This window comes from Saccostrea cucullata, unplaced genomic scaffold (assembly GCF_032062105.1).
Source record: "Saccostrea cucullata isolate Sc308-1 unplaced genomic scaffold, CSIRO_AGI_Scuc_v1 ctg11159, whole genome shotgun sequence".
In the NCBI taxonomy this organism is placed as follows: domain Eukaryota; kingdom Metazoa; phylum Mollusca; class Bivalvia; order Ostreida; family Ostreidae; genus Saccostrea; species Saccostrea cuccullata.
Genome location: NW_026941730.1, coordinates 38,763 through 60,429, shown reverse-complemented (window position 1 = coordinate 60,429; position 21,667 = coordinate 38,763). Strand labels below are relative to the sequence as shown.

At 32.8% G+C, this 21,667-nt stretch overlaps 2 protein-coding genes across 2 annotated transcripts in view; both read right to left on the bottom strand.

Moving 5' to 3' along the window:
- The window catches only part of LOC134258314 (fibrinogen C domain-containing protein 1-B-like), a 125,912-nt gene that overhangs the window by 71,478 nt on the left and 32,767 nt on the right, over window positions 1-21,667 (bottom strand). The gene's annotated exons all lie outside the window — the stretch shown is intronic.
- On the bottom strand, window positions 14,861-19,698 carry LOC134258313 (uncharacterized). The gene is made up of 2 exons (XM_062740840.1): window positions 19,416-19,698; window positions 14,861-16,449 (listed from the first exon to the last, which is right to left on the bottom strand). The coding sequence occupies exons 1-2, from the start codon at window positions 19,696-19,698 to the stop codon at window positions 14,972-14,974; spliced, it is 1,761 nt and encodes a 586-aa protein (XP_062596824.1). The 3' UTR covers window positions 14,861-14,971.

Here is a 21,667-nt window from a genome sequence, read left to right as displayed (position 1 = left end):
ATATACCTTCCAACTTTCAAGCGGGGGAAATAAAAAAATGGTTAGGCGTTTATAGGTTATCCTTAGAAAATTATACTAATCTGTATTGCTTATAGTTTGAATCTATATATATTTGCCTAAAATGTCTTTGTCCAGTAACATAGTGCTTCGATAATATCAGATTTCCATCTTTTTGTTAACAATGAATATTTGCTATATTTTTACTTGAATCAAATGACAATAACTTTTTATGAGCAGATAACCTAAGCTTTTTTTCTTTGCCTTCTTATATGTATAGTGATTTTTTTCTACACATAATAGACATAAATATACATCTACTACTTACAGCCGTCAATTTTCCAGCCCAGATCTTTTTCTACCATATCCTGTACTTGAAGAGCGATAGCTTTAAGAGGAATATGTGAACATTTGACAAAAGTGATATTTTCAATTTGTTGCTTTAAGCAGGTCAGAAATCTCCATAGCTGACTGAAAAAGAAAGATGAAAAAGTACAGTAACTAAGATTTGAAATTAAAGTTGCACCGATAATGTTCTGTATTTGGATGTTTTTGTGACATGTTTATCTCCGGTTTCTAACAAAAGAAAATGTTACATTTTGCAAGCAACATTCTTTTCACAGGAAGATATATGGTCAATAAAAAAAATTATCATAGTGCTAGGTCAACAAATTTATACAAATTGAATAATGAATTAAAATTCATTCTATAATTAATATCATGTCTTCGATATCTATCTGACATTGTATGCTATTTGATGTTAATAAAATAAAATTAAATTATGTTACACTGTATCTAAAACAAGCAATTTAATCAAATAAATAACAAATCACGAAAAAGAAAAGTATTTAAGAAATATGTGTATTTCCAATGTTCCAATTAACATAATTTATGAAATTATTTCAGATATAACACTAAAAGAAATATACCTGCGATTATCAGGAGATATACAATACAATTACTTCCTTTTAATCCTATTGTAATTTTATTAAATGATTCAAAAGTATTATAATTAAGGAATTGTACATAAAATATGAAATATATAGAGTTAGAGAACAGTATTCAAAAAGGATATGGAGATAACGAACAGTTTTCAATCTCAAAGTCCATAAAAAAAAATACAAAATTACAAAATTAAAGCAGAGCAAACATGGACCCCCGAAACATAAGAGGTAGGATCAGGTGCCATGGAGGAGTGAGCATCCCCTGCCGACCGGTCACACCCGCGTAGTGCTCCTTGTCATGATAAGGAAATAGCGGAAAAAATCCGTTGTCAATTCAGTGTATAAATAATGGACTAACAATTGGTATGAAAAACGTCAGTCAGCATTTGACTCAAGCTCAAAAGTCAATTAATGAAATATATGGAGATCAGGGGTGGGATCAGGTGCCATGATGAGTGAGCATCCCCTGCAGACAGCTCACACCCGCCGTGTTCTCCTTGTCAAGATCGGGAAATAAAGGAAACATCCGTCGTTAATTTAGCTTATAGTTTAAAATTAATGGACTAACAATTCGTATAAGTCAGTCAGCATTTGAAACAATGATAAATTGTATTTCCTGAGACTGCTGATATTCTTGTTTCATCAACTTGTCAAAAATTTACCTCGGTTTAGAAATTGTTTATTCGAGGGCATGCTCTTGCGTATCGAATCAACTGAGATATATAAACTGCATATGCAGGTGATGATGAACAATACAAAATAGGAGCGGAGAAAACACGGGCCTAAAAAACATAAGAGGTTGGATCAGGTGCCATGGAGGTGTGAGAATCCTCTGCCGACCGGTCACACCCAGCGTTTTCTCCTTTTCATGATTGGGAAATAACGGATAAATCCATCCACAATTCAGTGTGTAAAATGGTCTAACAATTAGGATGCTAAAAGTCAGACAGCATTTGACTTATTGATAGATTGTTTTTGCTGACATAATCCATATGCAAGTGATTAAGGTATATAGCTGCATAAGTAAAGCAAATTGACGATTGAAAAGTTAATGTCATCACGTCTATCATTGAAAGTTTGGTTGTTCGATTTCAATTTCCGTCTGTTGTAAAATATTTAAATAGGAAACATATATGTTAGACTCTGTGGTATCTTTTATTACAAGTTCACGGGGATATATCGTATCGAGATAAGAATGGACTTTATCACTTTTAATTGATAATACATCGTCGATATGCATGTATCTTAATGTCGAGTTGAAGGAAACAGAAAGTGTTTCACAGGATGAAAATCCACCATTCAGTCGACTGAATGGTAACTGAATGCCCACGGAATGGTCACTGAAAGGTCGTTGAAAAGACCCTTTCCCGTGACCTTTCCGTGATCATTCAGTTACCATTCAGTCGACTGAATGGCACATACATTTCAGTGACCTTTCAGCCATCATTCAGTTGCATCTTTTTATTGAATAATCAGCTTATTTTTTAACTTTAAAAAATTATTTCAATTTTTTCTGGTATAATAGCATTAAATTTATCTAATTCCGAATAAAAAAAATTGGGGAAAAAAATTAATGCAAGAAAAAAAATCTCGCACATCACCGGGAGCAAACCCGGATCTCTTGCTTGCATGTCCGCGACCTAACCAATTGAGCCACGGCTTCTTGTTATCTAGTTATAAATTAAAATCAATCAATTTGTAGAAATCGATGGAACAATCGGTTCACCTGTTGTATCGAGGAGCTGCGATGTGTATATATCTTGTATATCTTTTGTATATTCTATGTTAATTGCGCGGGTTTTTGGGGCAGACTGATTACTACACATCTCCTATCGGGATGATGACAATTATCAGCTACGGGCACCTGTTCCTGTGTCAGTTATAAATATGAGATCGTTGTAAATTCTCTATCTAGAAACTTAGTAGAATGAATTTAAAACAATATCATTTTAAAAAGCTAAAATCTACAATATTTAGTTTTTTCTACGAGAGGCATGTATTAATGATTTATTCTATTCATGTAAAATGATTTTTAAAATGATGTCTTTCAAAAGCTAAAATATCCTGCGGTTTTGACCATTAATTAAGAAACGAAACTGATCAGGTATATAAGTAATTCTGTCTCATTAATCAAAAATAGATATTTCTCTGAAAAATTCACGTATAAGCACTATAGGATGTTATTCGGCATTCATGTAAATTTTGATTCGATTATCGGATCATCATTCTTTATCACTTGACGAAATTGTGTTTTCTAATTGTAATTGGAAAATTATATATCATTTTGAATAAATATTTATTTTATAAAATTAAAATATTATTTAGACATATTTTTAGGTACGCGAATTAAATTACGATAAGTAAAAAACTCAAATAAGATTGAATAATAAATCTTTAGTCAAAATATTGCTTCATTGATAAGGAAAAAAAAATATCTAATTAATTATAAATTAATAAGCTAGTGAAAAAAATCGCTAAGTTGAGACTAAAATTAAATATCACTGAAAGGTGGCGGAAAGGTCACTGAAAGACAACAGAAAGGTCACTGAAAGTCGCCGGAAAGGTCACTGAAAGACAACAGGAAGGTCACTGAAAGTCGACGGAAAGGTCACTGAAAGACGACGGAAAAGTCACTGAAAGTTGACGGAAAGGTCACTGAAAGTTAACGGAAATATGTCCGCTGAATGGTGACTGAAAGGTATCTGAAATGTGACTGAAAGGCAACTGAAAGGTCAATGAAATGTATGTGCCATTCAGTGGCTGAATGGCCACTGAAAAGTCACTGAAAGACGTCTTTCAGTTTTAACTGAAAGGTCTTGTTTCTTCCTGTGTTTTCTTCTTTTCACGTATAATTTTTGACAATGTTTGCTTCATATTATTATACATTTTTTTTATTTTTTCTTATTGATGAATTATTTAAGGAATGACTCTAATTCTTGGCCATATTATGGATTATAATCTGGTTTGGGTCAGTTAATCCGCGAAGCGGATTATAAATCAAAGTACTGAAAGTACTGGGAAGCGCTAAGCATATTGTTTTGAAATTCATAAGAATTATTTTGAATCTGAATTTCCTGTTGTATTGAATTTTAAGCAACATGTTGACAGTGCGACAGCGCTAGGGCGAGCACAGTTGTTTGGTACATACATGTAATTAAATATGTGAGCCCTGAAAACTTCCCGTTGGATTATGAAATTCAACATTGTCTTATGCCTTTTAATTTTAAGCATTTTACAGTTTCTTCTTCTGTCAAAAGATCAATCAATGCAATTTCACATACATGAAATTGCAAGAAAATATTTCCAAGTGTAAAAATATTTTCTTTCCCCATCGCCTTGTAGAAATCGTTTAGAGGTAATATTTGCGTATAAATTGCAAATCGAGTTTAAATGTAGCTTTACATTTGCTGGAAAATGTATATTTTGAAATAGATTTGAACACTTGAAAATGTCGTTAAAATTCCTCTCATTTGTGTGGAACACTGAAAGCTAAAATCTTCTGGTGCTCATTTCTAATAACAAATTTATTCCGCGTTTCTGAGTGTTTCAAATTGAAGATTGGCATCATGTTTGTAACATCGACAAAACTCTATGTAGATGAAATGAACATCCGTAGAATTAATGCCCTTTTTGTCAGAGATACATTTGTAAATATACATTTGAGTATAAAGATATATTTATCTTTCAATGCTATCCTTTAATCTTTGATTTTCAAATACATGATTTATGGCGTATTTGCAGTTACATTTGTGTTGATATCACAATATGTTTTACTCATTATTTTGTAAAAATTGCTTTTTTTACAAAATTTTTTTCACTTTTCTTCTTTGGAATAAAAAAAATTCATTAAACCCCCAAAAGCATTTTTGACTATTGTTAAAATAATTTAAAGTGCTTCAATATTTTTTTACGGATGTTTGATGCTTTACACCATGTATGATCTTCACTACCATACAAAGCATGCTGAGAGGAAAAACATATCTACAGCATTGTTGTGCTAGTTGAAAAGGAATACTGAAAATAATTGCTCAGAATTTTTCTGCTATTTCAATGATAAATAATTCAAGAGACCAAGAAAGAAAATACATGTACAGTATTAATTTAAAGTATTAATAAATCTTCATGAAGGTATACAACATTGTTTTATTCTGTTTTTATTTTGTCTTCATTAAGAACCGGCAACACAGATGAGGTACATTTTTACATAAACTATTTCTTCCTTAATTTCCTTTACTGAACATTTCATTAGCCCTACTGTAGTATTCCTGTCCATTGCTAACAACATTTATTAAGGTTTAAGCAATTTCGCCATATCCTGCATACTACACACATTATTGTAAAGCACAATATTCCGAGAAATAAGGGTTTTGCTATTTGAATGGATTCGTTGAAAACACAGCCACCACATGCCCTACATATCTATACAGTCACAGAAACTTCCTTTCCTTTCGAATTATTTACATAATATGTTTTACCCATATGATACAAGTACATGTATAGAGTACAACACAAGTAAAAACATTAACAAAAGAGTCAATGAATACATTGCAATCTGTTACTAATTGATACTAAGATGCGAAAATCAACTTCACTGATAGCTCTCAGCATGGTGCTAGGTGTTAAAAGGAAGGTTTGTTTTAGTTACATTGCCTGAAGTAAAGGTCTAGAAGAAAAAAAAAATGATAGTTTATATAGATATAAGTTATGTAGAACACACCTTATTATGTAAGTAGTACATTGTTAATCAATTTTTTTTTACTGAATACTAGTTACTCACTTCCAGTTTGAGATTTTAAAAAAACTTAATTATTAAAATCCCATCTGAGTTTTAAATTATGTACTTATTCAATCACTATATTACATGTATATGGTAAATAATATACATGTGCTGCTTTTAATGAAGTATTTGCGCCATAGATGAAGCAATTGTTAGCTACATGGTACAAAAGTAATGTGTACCGACATGATTTAAATGAACTACAATGTATAGAGAAGAGCATGATAAGAACTGCTTTTATTTACTAACTGTGGAATATCCCTTTACCTTACTAATTGCTTCCTATTATTAGAAATGCACGTAACGCAGCAGTACACTAAAATAGCCGAAAGAGTGTCAGGGATTTTCAGTTGCATATTTTTAGAACAACAAATGGAGTTATCTGACTTGCTTATAGTGGCGCTTGATCGCGAACGGAAGTAGATTTACACTGACAGAAAGCGCTTTGCACTGCGCTTAGTGCTTAAAAAGCGTAAACTGACCAAAACCAGATTATACTCGATAATATGGCCAAGAATTAGAGTCATTCCTTATAACTTAATTTTAAAATAATTAAACAACTTTTGATGTAAAATTATGTTGCTTTTTATCAGTTCAAATTTACTGCGCAATAATACAACCGTAGTAACGGAAGTGACTTGAAGCGAGGGGAGGTAATAACTGATACACAGATCTAGCAGCCATGATGTTTGTTTACATGAGGTAAGAACGATTAATTGTTTAAAGTTGAAGGTACATTTATTAAATCTGGAATTTTCGATGGATTCCGAGGACTGGAAATGAGGGAATTGCATGGATATGATGATTAAGCTGGTCGTCAAGGGGGTGTGTCCCCATACCAAACCAGATTATACAAAATGTTTTGCGTTCCTTTTTGGAAGTCAACCAATGAGAGGCGAGAATACAAACAAAATTAAATCATTATTCATATAATCAGTTATTTTCTCTGTATTATCTCTTTAAAAGCTTAGTATGTTTATTTCTCGATATTTACAACTTACAATGTAAGTCTTATTTCACAACGTAAAAGGCCAGATGTCAAAGATGCATTTCAATTTCTTGAAGAAGTCTGAGTGAATAATGTCAGTGGACAGGGACTATGAAATTGACAGGCTATGCCTTTCATACATAAAATCTACAATACAGCTTTTTAAAAATAAAACATTATTTTAGTTATAAATGTAAATAAGAATTTTCAGATATAAATGTAAATAAGGAATTATTGTATAATTTGTTCAATGTACTATTGAAATCAACGGCAAACTTTGGGACCGTTTGATAATTCATGCATAATGGGTTTTGCAAAACGAACTTCGCCCTACATTCAGATCATTACACAGTTCATACTACTGTTTGTACCCTTGCATATCCCCCCAAAAGCTGACAGTGATTTCTTAAATATACCTGCAGTTCCGATAGATGAACACTTGATTTCTGCAATGTTGAATAACTTGATGTTGTGCATACATACTAAGATTGAGGCAAGGTGTATCTGAAAGTATATTTTTAAAAAATGATTGAACAATCGAAAGGGGGTGGGATGTCGAGTACAGATCTTTATTAAGGGTGGGCGGGAACCTAAGGACTTATATAGACAGACGGACAGCTAGACGAGCGGACAGACAGATAGATAGACTAAAATTAAATCAGCAGGGGAAAAAACAGGGTTTATATTCATATAACATTCAAATGTATAAGAATTGTTTCATGCATATCACTAATTTGCATGATAAGATGTGCAAAATTTATTGTGAAACACTTATGCCCCCATATCGCAAATTATGGCAAGGGTCGAAATTCTCAAACGCATGTCAAATTTCAACGTTCAAGGACAAAAGGTCAAAATTATTGGTATCCAAAGGAAGGTCTTGTCAAAAGGAATAAACCTGAGAAGTATGAAAGTCCTATTTCTAACTGTTGAAAAGATATGGTTTAAGTTTCTAAAATGTTTGTCAAAAGCTTAAGTCTTAAGGTATACGTTTACCCATTGAAAGCTCTTGTCACAATACCTTGTGAAGTGTGAAAGCCCTAGAATCAACTGTTCAAACTTTATGATCAAAGTTAAAGTGTCTTTTTTTTTGTAAAAATTAATCAAACTACAAGACCAAGAAGTCAAATTTTAAAAGTATCCGAAGAAATGTCTTGTCACAAGAAATACACCTGTGAGATATGACAGCCAAAGTCCCACCCATTTAAAGATTATGAGTAAGGTTACAGTTTTTGCGGACAAACAGACAGCTAAGCCAATTGGCAGACAGCCACACAGGGCTAATTACTCCCGAATAGTCGATTACGGGGGCATAAAAAGTACACAAGAAATCATGCAGGGAGCATTACATCAGAACAAACGACTTGTAATGGTTCCATGTACATGAATGCCTTGCAATAAATGTGCACATTTGTAAGAAACATATGTGCGTAAATAATTGTTTGATTATTTAATAAAAAATGCCATGATTATCAAATGTTACGATTTCATATATCGATTTTGTTGCCGAAGTATTGCTGAAATAATACCGACTCGGTGTCAATTAAGAAATAGTCCTTGATTGGTTACACGCGTTTATTTAAACAAAAAAATGCTTTCTTTGTTTGTTGTTACTGGAATGAACGGAAGCAGCTGTTGCAGAAAAAATACATAACCAGCGTAAGCGGGTTATGTAAATTTTTTCTGCAATAGCTGCGACCGTTCATTCCAGTAACAACAAACAAAGAAAGACATTTTATTGTTTATATTTATATCTGTTTAAATTATCATTTTAAGTAGGATTAAAAATATTAATTATTGTGTTAATGATGCGAACGTCTTTGTACGTTTCATTGATGGAACGGCCACTGATCAAGAAATCTGTACAGTTGATATGCCTAATGTAGTTTATGCAGGGATGAACGCAATGGGTTTTCTTAAGAAATAAAGAAGAAAATATTCAGTGGATGTAAATATTTAAATTTGAATTGAATAAGCGTTAGAATTAACTAACCGCATACATCCACATCACATAATTCCAATCGAATTGAAGAATCATTTGTGAAGCACCAAGGCTCTTCCCTGTCAAAGTTGCGACAATAGTTCTTTATTGCATGACTCAAACTACCATACGTGTGTTCGTGTGGAGTTTGGGCATCCCAGCGCTAACATGAAAGCCCGGATTTTGTCACGTTCATGGTTCCAGTGTATAAATACCCAGGTAATCTGCATGTCACATTTGATTTGCCTGGAAGGGTATATCAGTTATAGATATAAGTTTAAAATAGTCCAATATAAAAGGAAAATATACAAAATTTAAGATTTTATTTGTATGTTTATGTCATTTTATGGATTTCTAAAACTTTTCTTTTTCTAAGAAGTCAACAAAATGGAGCATTATGGACTTGATGATGAATTCAAAAGCTGTTTTCCGTCTTTTGTATTTCAGGAAAAAGATATGTACAGATTGCAGTTAGATTAAAGCAGAGACGATTTGTCACAATGTGATACGTAATAGGATATATGGATAAATGTTATAGTGGAATTCATCATAAAAAAGGAAATAATTCCCCCGTGCCAACCAATCCCTGCCTTCTTCCCTAAATTGTACATATATTTCACATGAAATGAGATTACTTTAAAGTGACTTTATCTATACTGTGTCACCAAATACTTAAGTCATTTGAATCTTAAATATTTCAGTTGATAACAACGGTATTTAGAGATTTTGAACATTTTACCTTCAATGTAGGAACATAGATAAACATTTTTTTTAAATAATCATTATTGGCGTCTAGGTCACAAATTTTCCATTATATATTTCTTTATACTAAAAGTAGTTATCAAACGTAGTTCTGTTAGGTTTATCTTTACCTAAGAAATAAGATTTCATTGTTCATTATTATATATAACTATGCTATTGGATATTTTGATAAAAGAAAATGGGTGCTTTCACTTTCACAGATTATGTTCCTTGAGGATTAGTCCGAGAGTATGCAGAATTCAGAATTCAGAATTTATATATTATCATTCCCTCACTTTGACGATTGTGATAGGGAATCAAACTGTAAGGTCAAAATGAGGATCAATTTATAGAAGTGTATTTCATCAAAAGATGTATGAAAAATTTGTAAAACAAGGTAAATTATTGCCTAACAAGTTGATGAGACAAGAATATCAATACCCGTTTAAAGTCATCATTTCGTAATTTCTATGGTCAATATTACTGTAGCCCTTTTAGGACCTATCGAAAAATATTATTGAATCCGATATAAGGAATGGTCGAATTTGTTATAACGAATTTAATTCGTTATAACAATTTCTAAGAATTAGTTATTGTGATTTTAATCTGTTATTACAAATTTGTTGAATTCATTATAACGAATTCTTTAATTTGTTATATTACGAATCAAATTCGTTAAAAAGAATTCAAAACTTGTTATAACAAATTAAATTCGTTCAAACAAATTCTTAAATTTGTTTTAACAGATTAAATTCGTTAAAACAAATTCCAAGGTTTGTTATAACGAATTAACCAATAATCAGGATCTATAGATAAATATATATGAATTCGATATAACGATTTGTCGATTTCGTTTTAACGAATTTAATTCGTTATAACAAATTACGGAATTCGTTTAATTGAGTTCAATTGGTAATAATAAGTTTTAGAATCTGTTAAAACGAGTTTAATTCGTATTAACAAATTTTTGAATTCGTTATAACGAAATCAACAAATTTGTTATAACAGACTGAATTCATTATAACGAATTCAAAGAAATTATTATAACAAATTAAATTTGTTATAACAAATTCGACAATTCGTTATATCGGATTCAAAGATATTTTTCGATAGGTCCTAAATGGGCTTCCGTACGATACAATGACCTTGTCAGTAAAAACAATTTATCAAAGTCAAATTCTGACTGACGTTTTTCATAATAATTATTATTCCATTATTTATGCACTGAATTGACGACGGATTTTTTCAATTATTTCCCGATCGGGTGTGACAGGTTGGCAGGGGACGTTGGCACCTGGTCCAACCTCTGATGTTTCTGAGGTACTTGTTTGCTCTGCTTCTATTTTTGATTTTAAATACTGATCGTTATTTTCATGGTTCTTACCTACTCATTGACTCACCACAAAAATGAACATAACAGAACTCATATCTTAGTTGTGAGTTTGTCGTGTAACACCAAGGGCGATTTTCGTACATGGTTCTGCAGAAATTCTCCTCGGTGCCAGGCCAGTAATGAAAGTAATGTTGATGTGGGTATTGCTGGTCCCATCTCTGACATTGTTTTCCTGAGATTGTTGTATTCACTGATCCTCTGTATGGAATTCCAAACTCAAAACAGTCTGTAAATTAATGGAGAAAGAATCATAGCAATCTGGAGTACTATAATTTAAAGTTAGGTGAAATTCAAAAACTTTAAACTTAAAAGATGCGTACCCTTAGCTTGATAACATTTGCAACAAATGGCGAAGTAGTAATTGTGTTTGTACGTAAATCAAGAAAAAAAATCAGAACTTTAATATCCTTATATTTTTGAAAATCATATATATTTGTAAACACGATAATCACCTTCATTTGTGCCGTAAACATAAGTTAATGTTCCAGTGATAAAAACAAGGATCCGTGAAGCCATGATATATGAGAAGTTTAAGGAAACGTACACAGATGTATAAGTCCTTGAATTAAATCCCTATATCCGCACATACTCCACAGGAACCATACAAATCTGATGTACAGATAACAGATGCATACAAGGGTTTGAAAAGGAAACCTCGGAATCCGAATTCCATCTTGGGAACAATCTACGATCAGCACTAGTAAAAAAAAACACTTTCTCTTTAAAAAGAAGCTTTTACTACATTTCTATATTATTTAGTGCTGGTCGTTTTATTATAAAAATATATATGAAATTACTCGTTTTTGTTTTAATGGTGATAATATCTCCCGATTAACCGTTCACTTTAAAAGAAATATTGTTCTTACGATTCGAATTTTGACGATTTGCGAAAATAAACTAGAGGTACTGTGAGCGATGAGCTCATTGAATGATACCCCCCGCCTCCATATAGTTATACTTGCAAAGTCCATGTTTTGCTGTAGCTGGGAAACCCAAAATATGTGTCGGATCAAAAAGTAAAATAGGAGGTGCACAATGGCAATATGTAATAAAGATTCTGTGAAAGTTTCATCGAATTTCATTCAGTGGTATGAGAGGAGTTGCGGATAAGAGATGGGTACCCCAAAGCCTAATAGACGGACGGACGAACAGACAGACAGACGTACAGACGGACGGAATTAACGATTACTATATACCCTCCCGCTTTTCAAGCGGGGGTATAAAAAAGCTACAGTAAATTGGCATTTCAAAATGTCAAAATAAGAGAATTTGAGAAGAGTGTAAGAACGTTGACAATTTAAAACTACTAAAACTAGAGGTACTGTGAGCAATGAGCTCACTAAATGATACCCCCGACTCCCATATGAATAAAATAGCAGTGTCCATGTTTTGCTCTGGAAAATCCAAAATATAAGTCAGATCAAAAAGTAAAGTAGGAGGTGCACAATGGCAATATGTAATAAAAATTCTGTGAACGTTTCATTAAATTTCCTTCAGTGGTATGAGAGGAGTTGCGGATAAGAGATGGGTACGCAAAAGCGTAACAGACGGACGGACGGACGGACGGAAATTCCGATTATTATATACCCTCCCGCTTTTCAAGCGGGGGTATAAAAACATTCTAGCAGCTAAGAGTATTGACCTGTTCGCTTAATTTTCTATTTGGAAATTAAAACCTTGGAAAGAAATAATTATCGTAGCTAGGGCTTGGCAATAAGGATTATTTGTTTTTTTTTATTCAATGAGTTAGCAATTGCTAGAATGCAAACCATATTAAAGGCTTATATCATCATTTTTTTTTAATAAAGAACCTCCTCCTTTGACAATTCCGGTGATAAAACTCCACTGCTTTTCCCGGATTTGGTTTGATCATTATAAACAACGATAAGATTCAAGCGACAAGTTTTTTTTTCAGGAATATCTATTCCTCTTTCAAACTTTTAATATTCCTTTTCAAAGTATAAGTTATTTTAGAATTCCCTATTGTTCGTGGTCGGTTATGACCCCTCCATGATATTGCTAGTGTCTTCTGTCCCCAAACCTTGACAATTGCACATACGAAACATGTTGGATAAAATGAAAACATTATTCAGGCTTAATGTCTATTGGAGAAATAAAAATTGAGAGATGAGCGAACAATGTACCTCTCCAAGCATATACAATCAGCTGCCATGAGGGGTTAAGTATTCCGTGTCATTTCAAGTCATGGGCAATTTTTTTATCATATCATTTATGTTCTCCTTGTTTTTTTTCCCAAATTATTCCAAATAAATCCACTTAATTGGCCGGATTATTTTTAAGCAAAGTAAATCAATGTAATAAAATCTTATTTCAGACAAAGCAAAATATTCAAAAACTGTCCTTCATTACCCAATGCGGTATGTGCGGTATGTAAGCCTATAAAATTTCAAGAATTTGTCATCATACAAATGAGAAAACACAAACAGCAATATATCTTTTTTAATCTATAAACAATATAAACATGTAAACAGATAATAAAGCACTGTTATCTGTACAATCCAGAAGTGGGATCAGGTGCAAAGGACCAGTTTTGAGCCCTATATATTGATCAGGAAGACAGAACATTCGACAAAGTCAAATAAGGCGAGTTCTCTAACATTGTTGGCTGTTCAATAATACCTCAATTAGCATCGATGTATCAATGTTAGTGCATATGTTATGCTGCTTACTTAGAAAAAGTATTCCAGAGGGTTTTACGCACCTTGCACTGTGATATGGCTAATGTTAATGTTAATAAAATTTTTAAGGTTCTTTATTACTCGCTGTTAATTGCATTATTTCGATTGATCAAACTTATCTAATAACCTTAAGCTTTGTCGGCATTTATCATATCCTTGAGATAATCTTGTTTTTTTCCCTTTCAAATATGATATTAAAATAACCTTTAAATATATATGTGTCATATATATACATTTTTATTTGAAATATTATCTCCATGTTATAGATAGAGATTGATGGTGCTTCGGTTTTGTTTTCAATATCTTTGTCCACAGTGATAAGTAAACACTAAAAATGAACAAACACAAAATACTCTTGAGATAGGCAAACGACTGAAAGAGACCTATTTATCTTAGGATTGTAAAGTGGGTTTCGGTGAAGGGGTTAAATAACTACAAGGAACCTCAGTCTATGTGGTCTCATCAGAAGGATCTGTTCTCTGTGTCACAGAGTGGAGTCGAACCCATGACATAAGGTTCCATTCTTACCGCGTGCTTCTAGGGTAAACGTTCTAATAACTGCTCCACGTAGATGAAATCGTATGAGGAAATACCAATAAAAATTCAAATATCAATAACACTAGGATAAAAAATACAGACAGGGTTTCCTTTAACACTTTTATGTTTTTTAAGTTGTTGTACAAACATGAGGAAGGAAGGAACCGTTCGTTATTTTTATAAATAGCAGATCATAGATAAATACAAATATAGAAAAAAAGTCTATATACCTCCTTCTCGCTTAGATGAAGCACAGAAACAAAACTACATGGCTAGGAGTAATAACTGCCAAGTTAAAATAAGGAAAAATTATCATATTGTCTTATTAGTGAAACATTCTCCTGTAGATGCTCCCCCTCTCTCTATTATATAATTAAAACAATATATCAGTTCATTAATAATAAAGCTATGACTAAGGTATTGCTAGAGTATTTATTCCCTTTGTCTCTGAATGCGATCATAAAATTGAAATCCCCTGTCATTGTAGATGGAACCGGTTATAAAATGATTACAGTCATAATTAATGCCTGGTCTAGGTGGATATTTGATTTTTTTTTTAAAATAACATGCCAAACAACTACTCTTTAGAAATATGGAAGATTGGATCAGATAAACAGAAAAAGTAAGCATCCTCTTTGAACGAATATTTGCAAAAAAGAAATTGAATTGCCTAAGCAATTGATAGGGAAAGTGTCAGTAAACATTCGATTCTAGTATTCGCTTATAAATAAACGATGACATTATAAGGAGCGTAGGAATTGGTGAAATGCTCACTTTCTTTAAGTTTATCATATCCAAAGCAATCAAATAAAAATAAAAAAGGTGAAAAATCAATTAATCTAGAATTATGCTCAAGATTATGCTCAGTCTGTAGAAATTGCACATTTTTTTAACATGTTAAATGATAAATTGTCTCAATGTTTTGGCTTGAACATATAATACAAAGAGTATGCACTGATACCCGAGTAAAACCTATAGAATAACATCAACGGAACAAGTATATTTTGTATATACAGCCAGCTTTCCCATCCAACGAGCCCGGGCTCTAATTCTTTGTGAAATCTTTGCTGGTTATAAGAATTTAGAAACCAGTGAATAAGATTGGTCGACATCAGAATAATTCCGCCAGAGGAAATAAGATTTGAAGATTTTCCCTTCGTGGGATAGCGCCTGACTTTGATTAAAAGGTGTGTTTGCAGAAAAGTATCAATCAGAAAAAATAAACGACTGCAAAGAAACATTTTTAGCGGAGTGGAGTGATTTGAAAAAGCGGTCACTAATCCAAACATGTAGTAAGTCACCATACCAGAGGAAGTTAGAATTAGGATATATTCATTGGTGGTCAATTTTGATTGTCTAGTAGAGTAGCTGAAGTTTTTGTTTAGATGATAACTACATATATAAACAGTTAGAATACCGCTAAACGTGCTCACACACTCGCCAATTTGGAGTAGGAGAATAAGACCATCACTATTCCAGTTGTATGCAAACACGAGCAATACAGTTGCAAAAAGTATTGGTAAATTGATGAAAACTCCACATAATGCTACACAAATATTTCGTCCCATTTGATGCAGTTTTCTTTCGTGAAGATCTAATGTATAATTTATGGTTTCTTTTAAATTTTGATTTCTTTGACTATTAGAGTCATTCGTTGCACTGTCAAATGGCAAACCCAAAAATGAAATAATAAAACTTGAGCCAAGGATACAAAACTCCATTCTCATTGGTAATAAGATAGGTGATAATTGCTCTGCTAATCCATGTTGTATGTTGGATGTTCGGAAACAATAAGACTCATTGCTATATCTAGGGACAGTGTTGTTTGCAAGTTGAAATACAGAAATATTGCTAATAACTATATTGAACCAGATGACGAAGTTTGCCACAAGAATAAAAATACTTGAAATGTTCACGAGGAAGTTTTTTATAATCGTTTTGCTTTGGTAATATGATATAAAACTCAACTCAATCAAAAGAAAAAGTAGTAGAATCACATTACTCATCATTGAAAGAATCATTTCAGCTGTTCTTAAGGAAAACAAAACGATGCATTCTATATAAATAGCAGCATAGATGGAAACATGTACCATAACTGCTAGTCCAAATATCCAGAGGAAAATTATTCTGAGTTTCAGAGATGGATCGGCAAGTTTGTGTTGGATGTGTCCTTCGGTGGTGAGTCTTCTTCTGCAACCAGACACGATGAGAATAATCAGAGATATCAATCCAAGAGAAACAGATATCATCATTGCGACCCACGCTCTTGTTTTAGCTTTGTCTGAATACGCCTGTTCCACTGCATTGATTCCAATGATGACAAAAACACCAGACACGAGGTGTGAGAACAATAAGATACTGGTAGTCTTTCCACCATTGGATCCTGGTCGCCCTGAGAATGGACAAAGCGGTTGTATGATAATTCTATAGAGCTTTTTCAAGAGCAATAAAACAGCCATCAATCTTCATAAACTGTCACCAATCTAATACACATAGACTGCAAAATTATCAGGAAGTGTTTTGCAGATAGCAATTGAAAGTGGTCAAGAACCGGTAACTATTCAGAAAAAGGAAACATTTAGGCAATTAGATGGCACTTAGCGAGTCTTTATCTTCCCCAAAGCTTTCAAATAAAATTTATTTGAGTGCATAATTCTTTTCTAAAATTTGAAATGGCATAAGAGTATATTTGCTGAGAATCAAACATTGCTAAAACGAAATACCTCTATTAAGGAAGAATGATACAAACAAAAATATCGATGCCTGGATTGGTATATATTTTTTGGCCTAATTTCATTGAAAATGATGCAAATAATAAATTACTAGAATATTCAGAAATTGTAAACCTTCTATTGTGTTCAAAGTTCTGTCTCTCTGAAACCATCCTTATTAATCTATGCAAATATTTTTAACTTCAAGTCTCATTTTCGTGAAAATTTGAGTAAATTGAGTAAAGAACTATGTGCGGTATATTGCATATATTTGCCCCCACAAGTCAGATTTTGAAAACTTCCTAAAATGTGCTGAATTCAATATTAAATTGTATGAGAAATATAAATTAACAGAAAATATTATAGTGTCAAAGCAATGTATTCACAATTTTTGTTTTATGACGTCACAAACTAGTTCGATTTTATATTCTTTTTCAGAAAGAGGACAAAATGGACAAAATTTCAACAATTTTAGCTTTAAAATTTATAGAGCGCAAGTTTGTTCAGGAACAATATTGACATATGTCATTGATATTATCATTCTACACATTATATCAAAATATTGATCCTGAACACACATGCGCTCGGTGACTTTTACTCAAAATATCGACGAAATATGTACATTTTTCTGTAAAATTCATAAAAAAACTGAAATTTACGTCATGTTTGTGACGTCATTACGTACATATGGCGTCATTACTTATGAAAATAATCAGTGCTTTGAAGTCAGCATATACTCCCCTGTTTAAGAACTTAATTTAATATATCTCCATCAAAGTTTGACCTTTGACCCCTTGATATGACCTTGACCTTTGTAGTACATAAAGAATGGAGACTCCTTATATATGTGTCCAAATATTACCCCTCTATTATTTATGGAGCAAAAGTTTCACTGCATTTTATAACAGACTGTTACATTCTTGTTTATTGCACTTAGATAGCGTAAACACATTCCAAAATGTAAGCTCCCAAGTGACCAATATATAGGTTTCTCTGATTTTTTCACAAAATATAACGCAAATATGCCAGAATTTATTATTTTCTTTCAGGAATCATTCATAGTTGTCAATATAGTAATATTATTCTTTTTTCCTCCAGTACTTTTTAGGAAATGGGTTAAAATAGAATCCACGGGTGTTTTGTCCTACCTTGATAAGTTCTTTAAAATGACACCATTGTCAATGACCTTGAGATCTTGACTGTGACCTATTTACTAAATATAGTTTTTTGTCGTCAAACTTTAACTTTCTACATAACATTTGAACGAAGAAAGATAGAGCCTTAATATTCCGCATACATACTCCACAGAATGAGCCCTTCCACATGACGCAATGGACAATGACCTTGTTACCTTGACTGTGTCATATATGCAAAAAATAGCATTTTGGACTGTGACCTTTATGCTAAAACTATTTTTCTTTAACCTTGTTGCCTCCGGGCGGATAGTGTTTCACAAACACATCTTGTTTTGAAGAATAATTAATAGGTGATTAAGACATTTCACTGTAACATTCAATGTTTTGCCTTTCACCAATTTGTCAGAGTTCGCGTGGGTACCAGTTGCGCCCGTTTTTAGTAGGCCAACTTTTGTATTCATATGAAGCAGAATATACTCAAAGTCTTACACTAAAGAAGAAGAGAACACTTGCTGTGACACCTCAACATTTTGGCATATCAAGGACTCATTTCAAATTCACAATTGCTCTTTTCATTCATACGGCGTCAGTGAGCTTTAGAAAAAAATATACCACAGAGTCTGACTCATCTGTTTCATATTTAAAATTTCCTAGAAATAAAATTAAAAACGTTATTGGTAACCTTTCAACGAAACTTAATGATGAAGGAGTTGACTTGTCAATGTAACAAAGTTCACTTACTATACAGCAACATATCCTTATCACCTGCAAAGGAGTTTACATATATCTCAGTTGATTAGAAGCTTAAGAGAAGAAAGTTTTTTCTAATTCTAAGGTCATTACTGTAAATCACTTTTTTTTTGCGTAATCACGCTAGACGGTATGCTCGCGAAAATTTCATTCCCGCGTATAAGAGAATTCCTTACGGTTACATAGAACAATGACCACAATTCATGAAAATTTTGTCTCGCTAATCAAGAGTCAATGACTATCTCGCGAAAATAAGGTGTCGCGAAGATTAAGGGATCTACAGTATTTACACACTGAAATGGTTCGGATTTTACCATTTTACTTTCCGGGCATGCAGGGAGCATACGACGGATCTGACCAGTAGGTAGATTTCTCAGTCCTCTATTGCACCAGATCCCACTTCTGATTAATGTATACCCTACTATTAATCTATTAGAATAAAATGGAAGATATTGTCTTACTTTTGTCGATATTTGCTTTGGAATGACTGTTTTTCTCCTTTAAATTTGTCTTTCGGATTTTAGATATTCCAGATTCATCAGATAGAGATGCATCAGATCCTTTAATTTCTATATCCTTAGTTTTCATTTTTTCATTTTGAAATGTTTGAACATTAATTTCATTTTCTGATATGTGCTTTCTTAAATATGAAATGATTTTTTCCTGCTCATCAAGTCTTGCTTCAAGATTATGAATATGTTGAATATCGTTTTTCTGAAGCTTGGATAATTCACGAACAGTTCTTTCTAAAGTCAGAATACGATCATCACAAGTTTTAAGTTTTGAATCGTACGTGTCTTTCTCTGGTGTGTGTAATTCAGTTTCTTGAATACGTGGTTTATTATCTGTTTTACTGAAGTCTGGATGTGGAATATCTGTTTTTTCCTCCACTCTCATTGACTGAAATTCTCTATGCACTGAATTCATCTGTTCTTTTCCAATAGTCCTCTCTAACAGGGCGACCCTATTCGAGTGGAGTTCATCAGTGTATTCAAAAGCAAAACAGATTTGCTGATAGAACAGAAGACTTGGTAAAATCAACATTTCCAGATCTTCCCTACGACTGATAAAAGGTATGAAATGTCTTATAATTTATAGGTTACTCTTATCTTAAGCTTGTTTACCTTAACCTTTGCACTTTGCAGCACGTCTTTAACCCATATCTTATAACTGACAACTTGCTGTCTATTCTAATAAATAAACAAGTAATGACCTTATCATTTCAAGTCCTTATAAACGTAGAAAAACGTCCTTGTCAGCAAATACAATTTATCATTGAGTCAAATGTTAACTGAAGTTTTTCATTCTTATTGTTAGGCCAATTTTTATACACTGAATTGACGACGGGTTTTTCCATTATTTCCCGATCAGGACAAGGAGCAAACGGCAGGTGTGACAGTTTAGCAATGGATGCTCACTTATTCATGTCACTTGATCCAACATCTTATACTCTGGAGGTCCATGTTTGCTCTGGTCCTATTTTGCCTTGTTTTATGGACTGCTGACCTGGAATACTGTTCGTTATCTCCGTATTTTTTATGCCAACCTTATTTGGTGTTAACAAACTTAGATTATAATAATTGAACCGTTTTTCCGTCCCTGCTGAAAAAGTAGATTGATTGATTGATTGTATATTGTTTAACGTCCCTCTTGAGAATTTTTCACTCATATGGAGACGTCACCGCATGCCGGTGAAGGGCTTCAAATCTAGACCTATACTCGGCACTCAGGGCCATTGAGCAGTGAGAGTTCTTTATCGTGCCAGCGCCTACCGTGACACGGGACCTACGTTTTAAAGGTCATATCCGAAAGACCCGTGACTTTCACTTCTAGTGCCGAGCGCTTGGCGAAGGAACAGTCACTACCTTTGTTTACGTCTTAGGTATGACGCGGCGCCGCGATCGAGAATCCAACCCGGGCCTCCCGATCACGAAGCGAACGCTCTACCACTAGGCTACCATGACCGGTCTGAAAAAGTAGATCTAAGTGGTGGAGAATGCAGAGAATACTAGTTTATTTTTTTTATGCAAACAAAGGCCTATTTTCATTATTAAAATAGTTTTTTTTTCTTCAAAAATTCAAGATCGTATGATTAAACAAGTAAAAAATATTTTAATGTGCTTATCTGTTTAATGCTTATCCTCTAAGAATTCAATGTTCACTAACTATAATTGATTTCTTATTTTCCTAAAAATCCCCACAAACAAATCTATATCTATATTGGACAATGGTTTATCAAGCCCTTATCTTTAACAAAAATAGTAACTGTTGTAAAGGTGAAACACAAGGAGAACTATCTGCTATCATCATTGAATCGTCCAAAGAATTTACAAAATGACTACTTTAAACGAGACTGCTAATATTCTTTCTTTCATCAACTTATTATAAACTTATATCAAATTATAACCTTTTTAATTTCCCTATAAGAAGAAAAGCACGTCGCTACCATAAGCAAATAGTGTCTATTTTCTGTTTAAATTTTCTATTTGGCAAATTATCCTTTGGTGTAAAAAGAGACATAAACAAATTTTAAAATAGTATAAAATGAAAGACTTATTTCGATTTTGCAATGTTTGATTCTTGGCAAAAAAAAAAATTCTTATATAAAGAGATATTTTGTATCTAAGAACAAAATATCAAAGTTTCAGAAAAATTGAATTTGAGGAAAAATTTGACCTATCTATTTGGTCCTACCTTAAGTTGTGTATGCATACGAAATACGAAGTCTCTATCTTTAATGGCTCTAAAGTTATAGCGAAGGTTAAAGTTTTTAGAAAAGAAATATTTTTAGTATATAGGTCACAGTCAAGATCACAAGGTCATTGACCTAGATGTCATTTGAAAAAAACTTAATTAGTAAAGTTTGCATACCAAATATGAAGTCTCAACTATTCATGGTTCAAAATTAATGGCGAAGGTTAAAGTTTGCAGACAAACAGACAATCAGACAGACAGACAGGCTAGAAACAATATACGTGCCGAATATTTCGATCCGGGCGCATAAAAACACTAT

Excerpts from the sequence above, each read along its gene's own strand:
- LOC134258313 (XM_062740840.1), bottom strand. The coding sequence starts at position 19,698 with ATGTTGATTTTACCAAGTCTTCTGTTCTATCAGCAAATCTGTTTTGCT. Across the intron at positions 16,450-19,415 it reads ACTTAAAACTTGTGATGATC|GGCGACCAGGATCCAATGGT; the intron begins GTATTCTGACTT and ends GTCCATTCTCAG.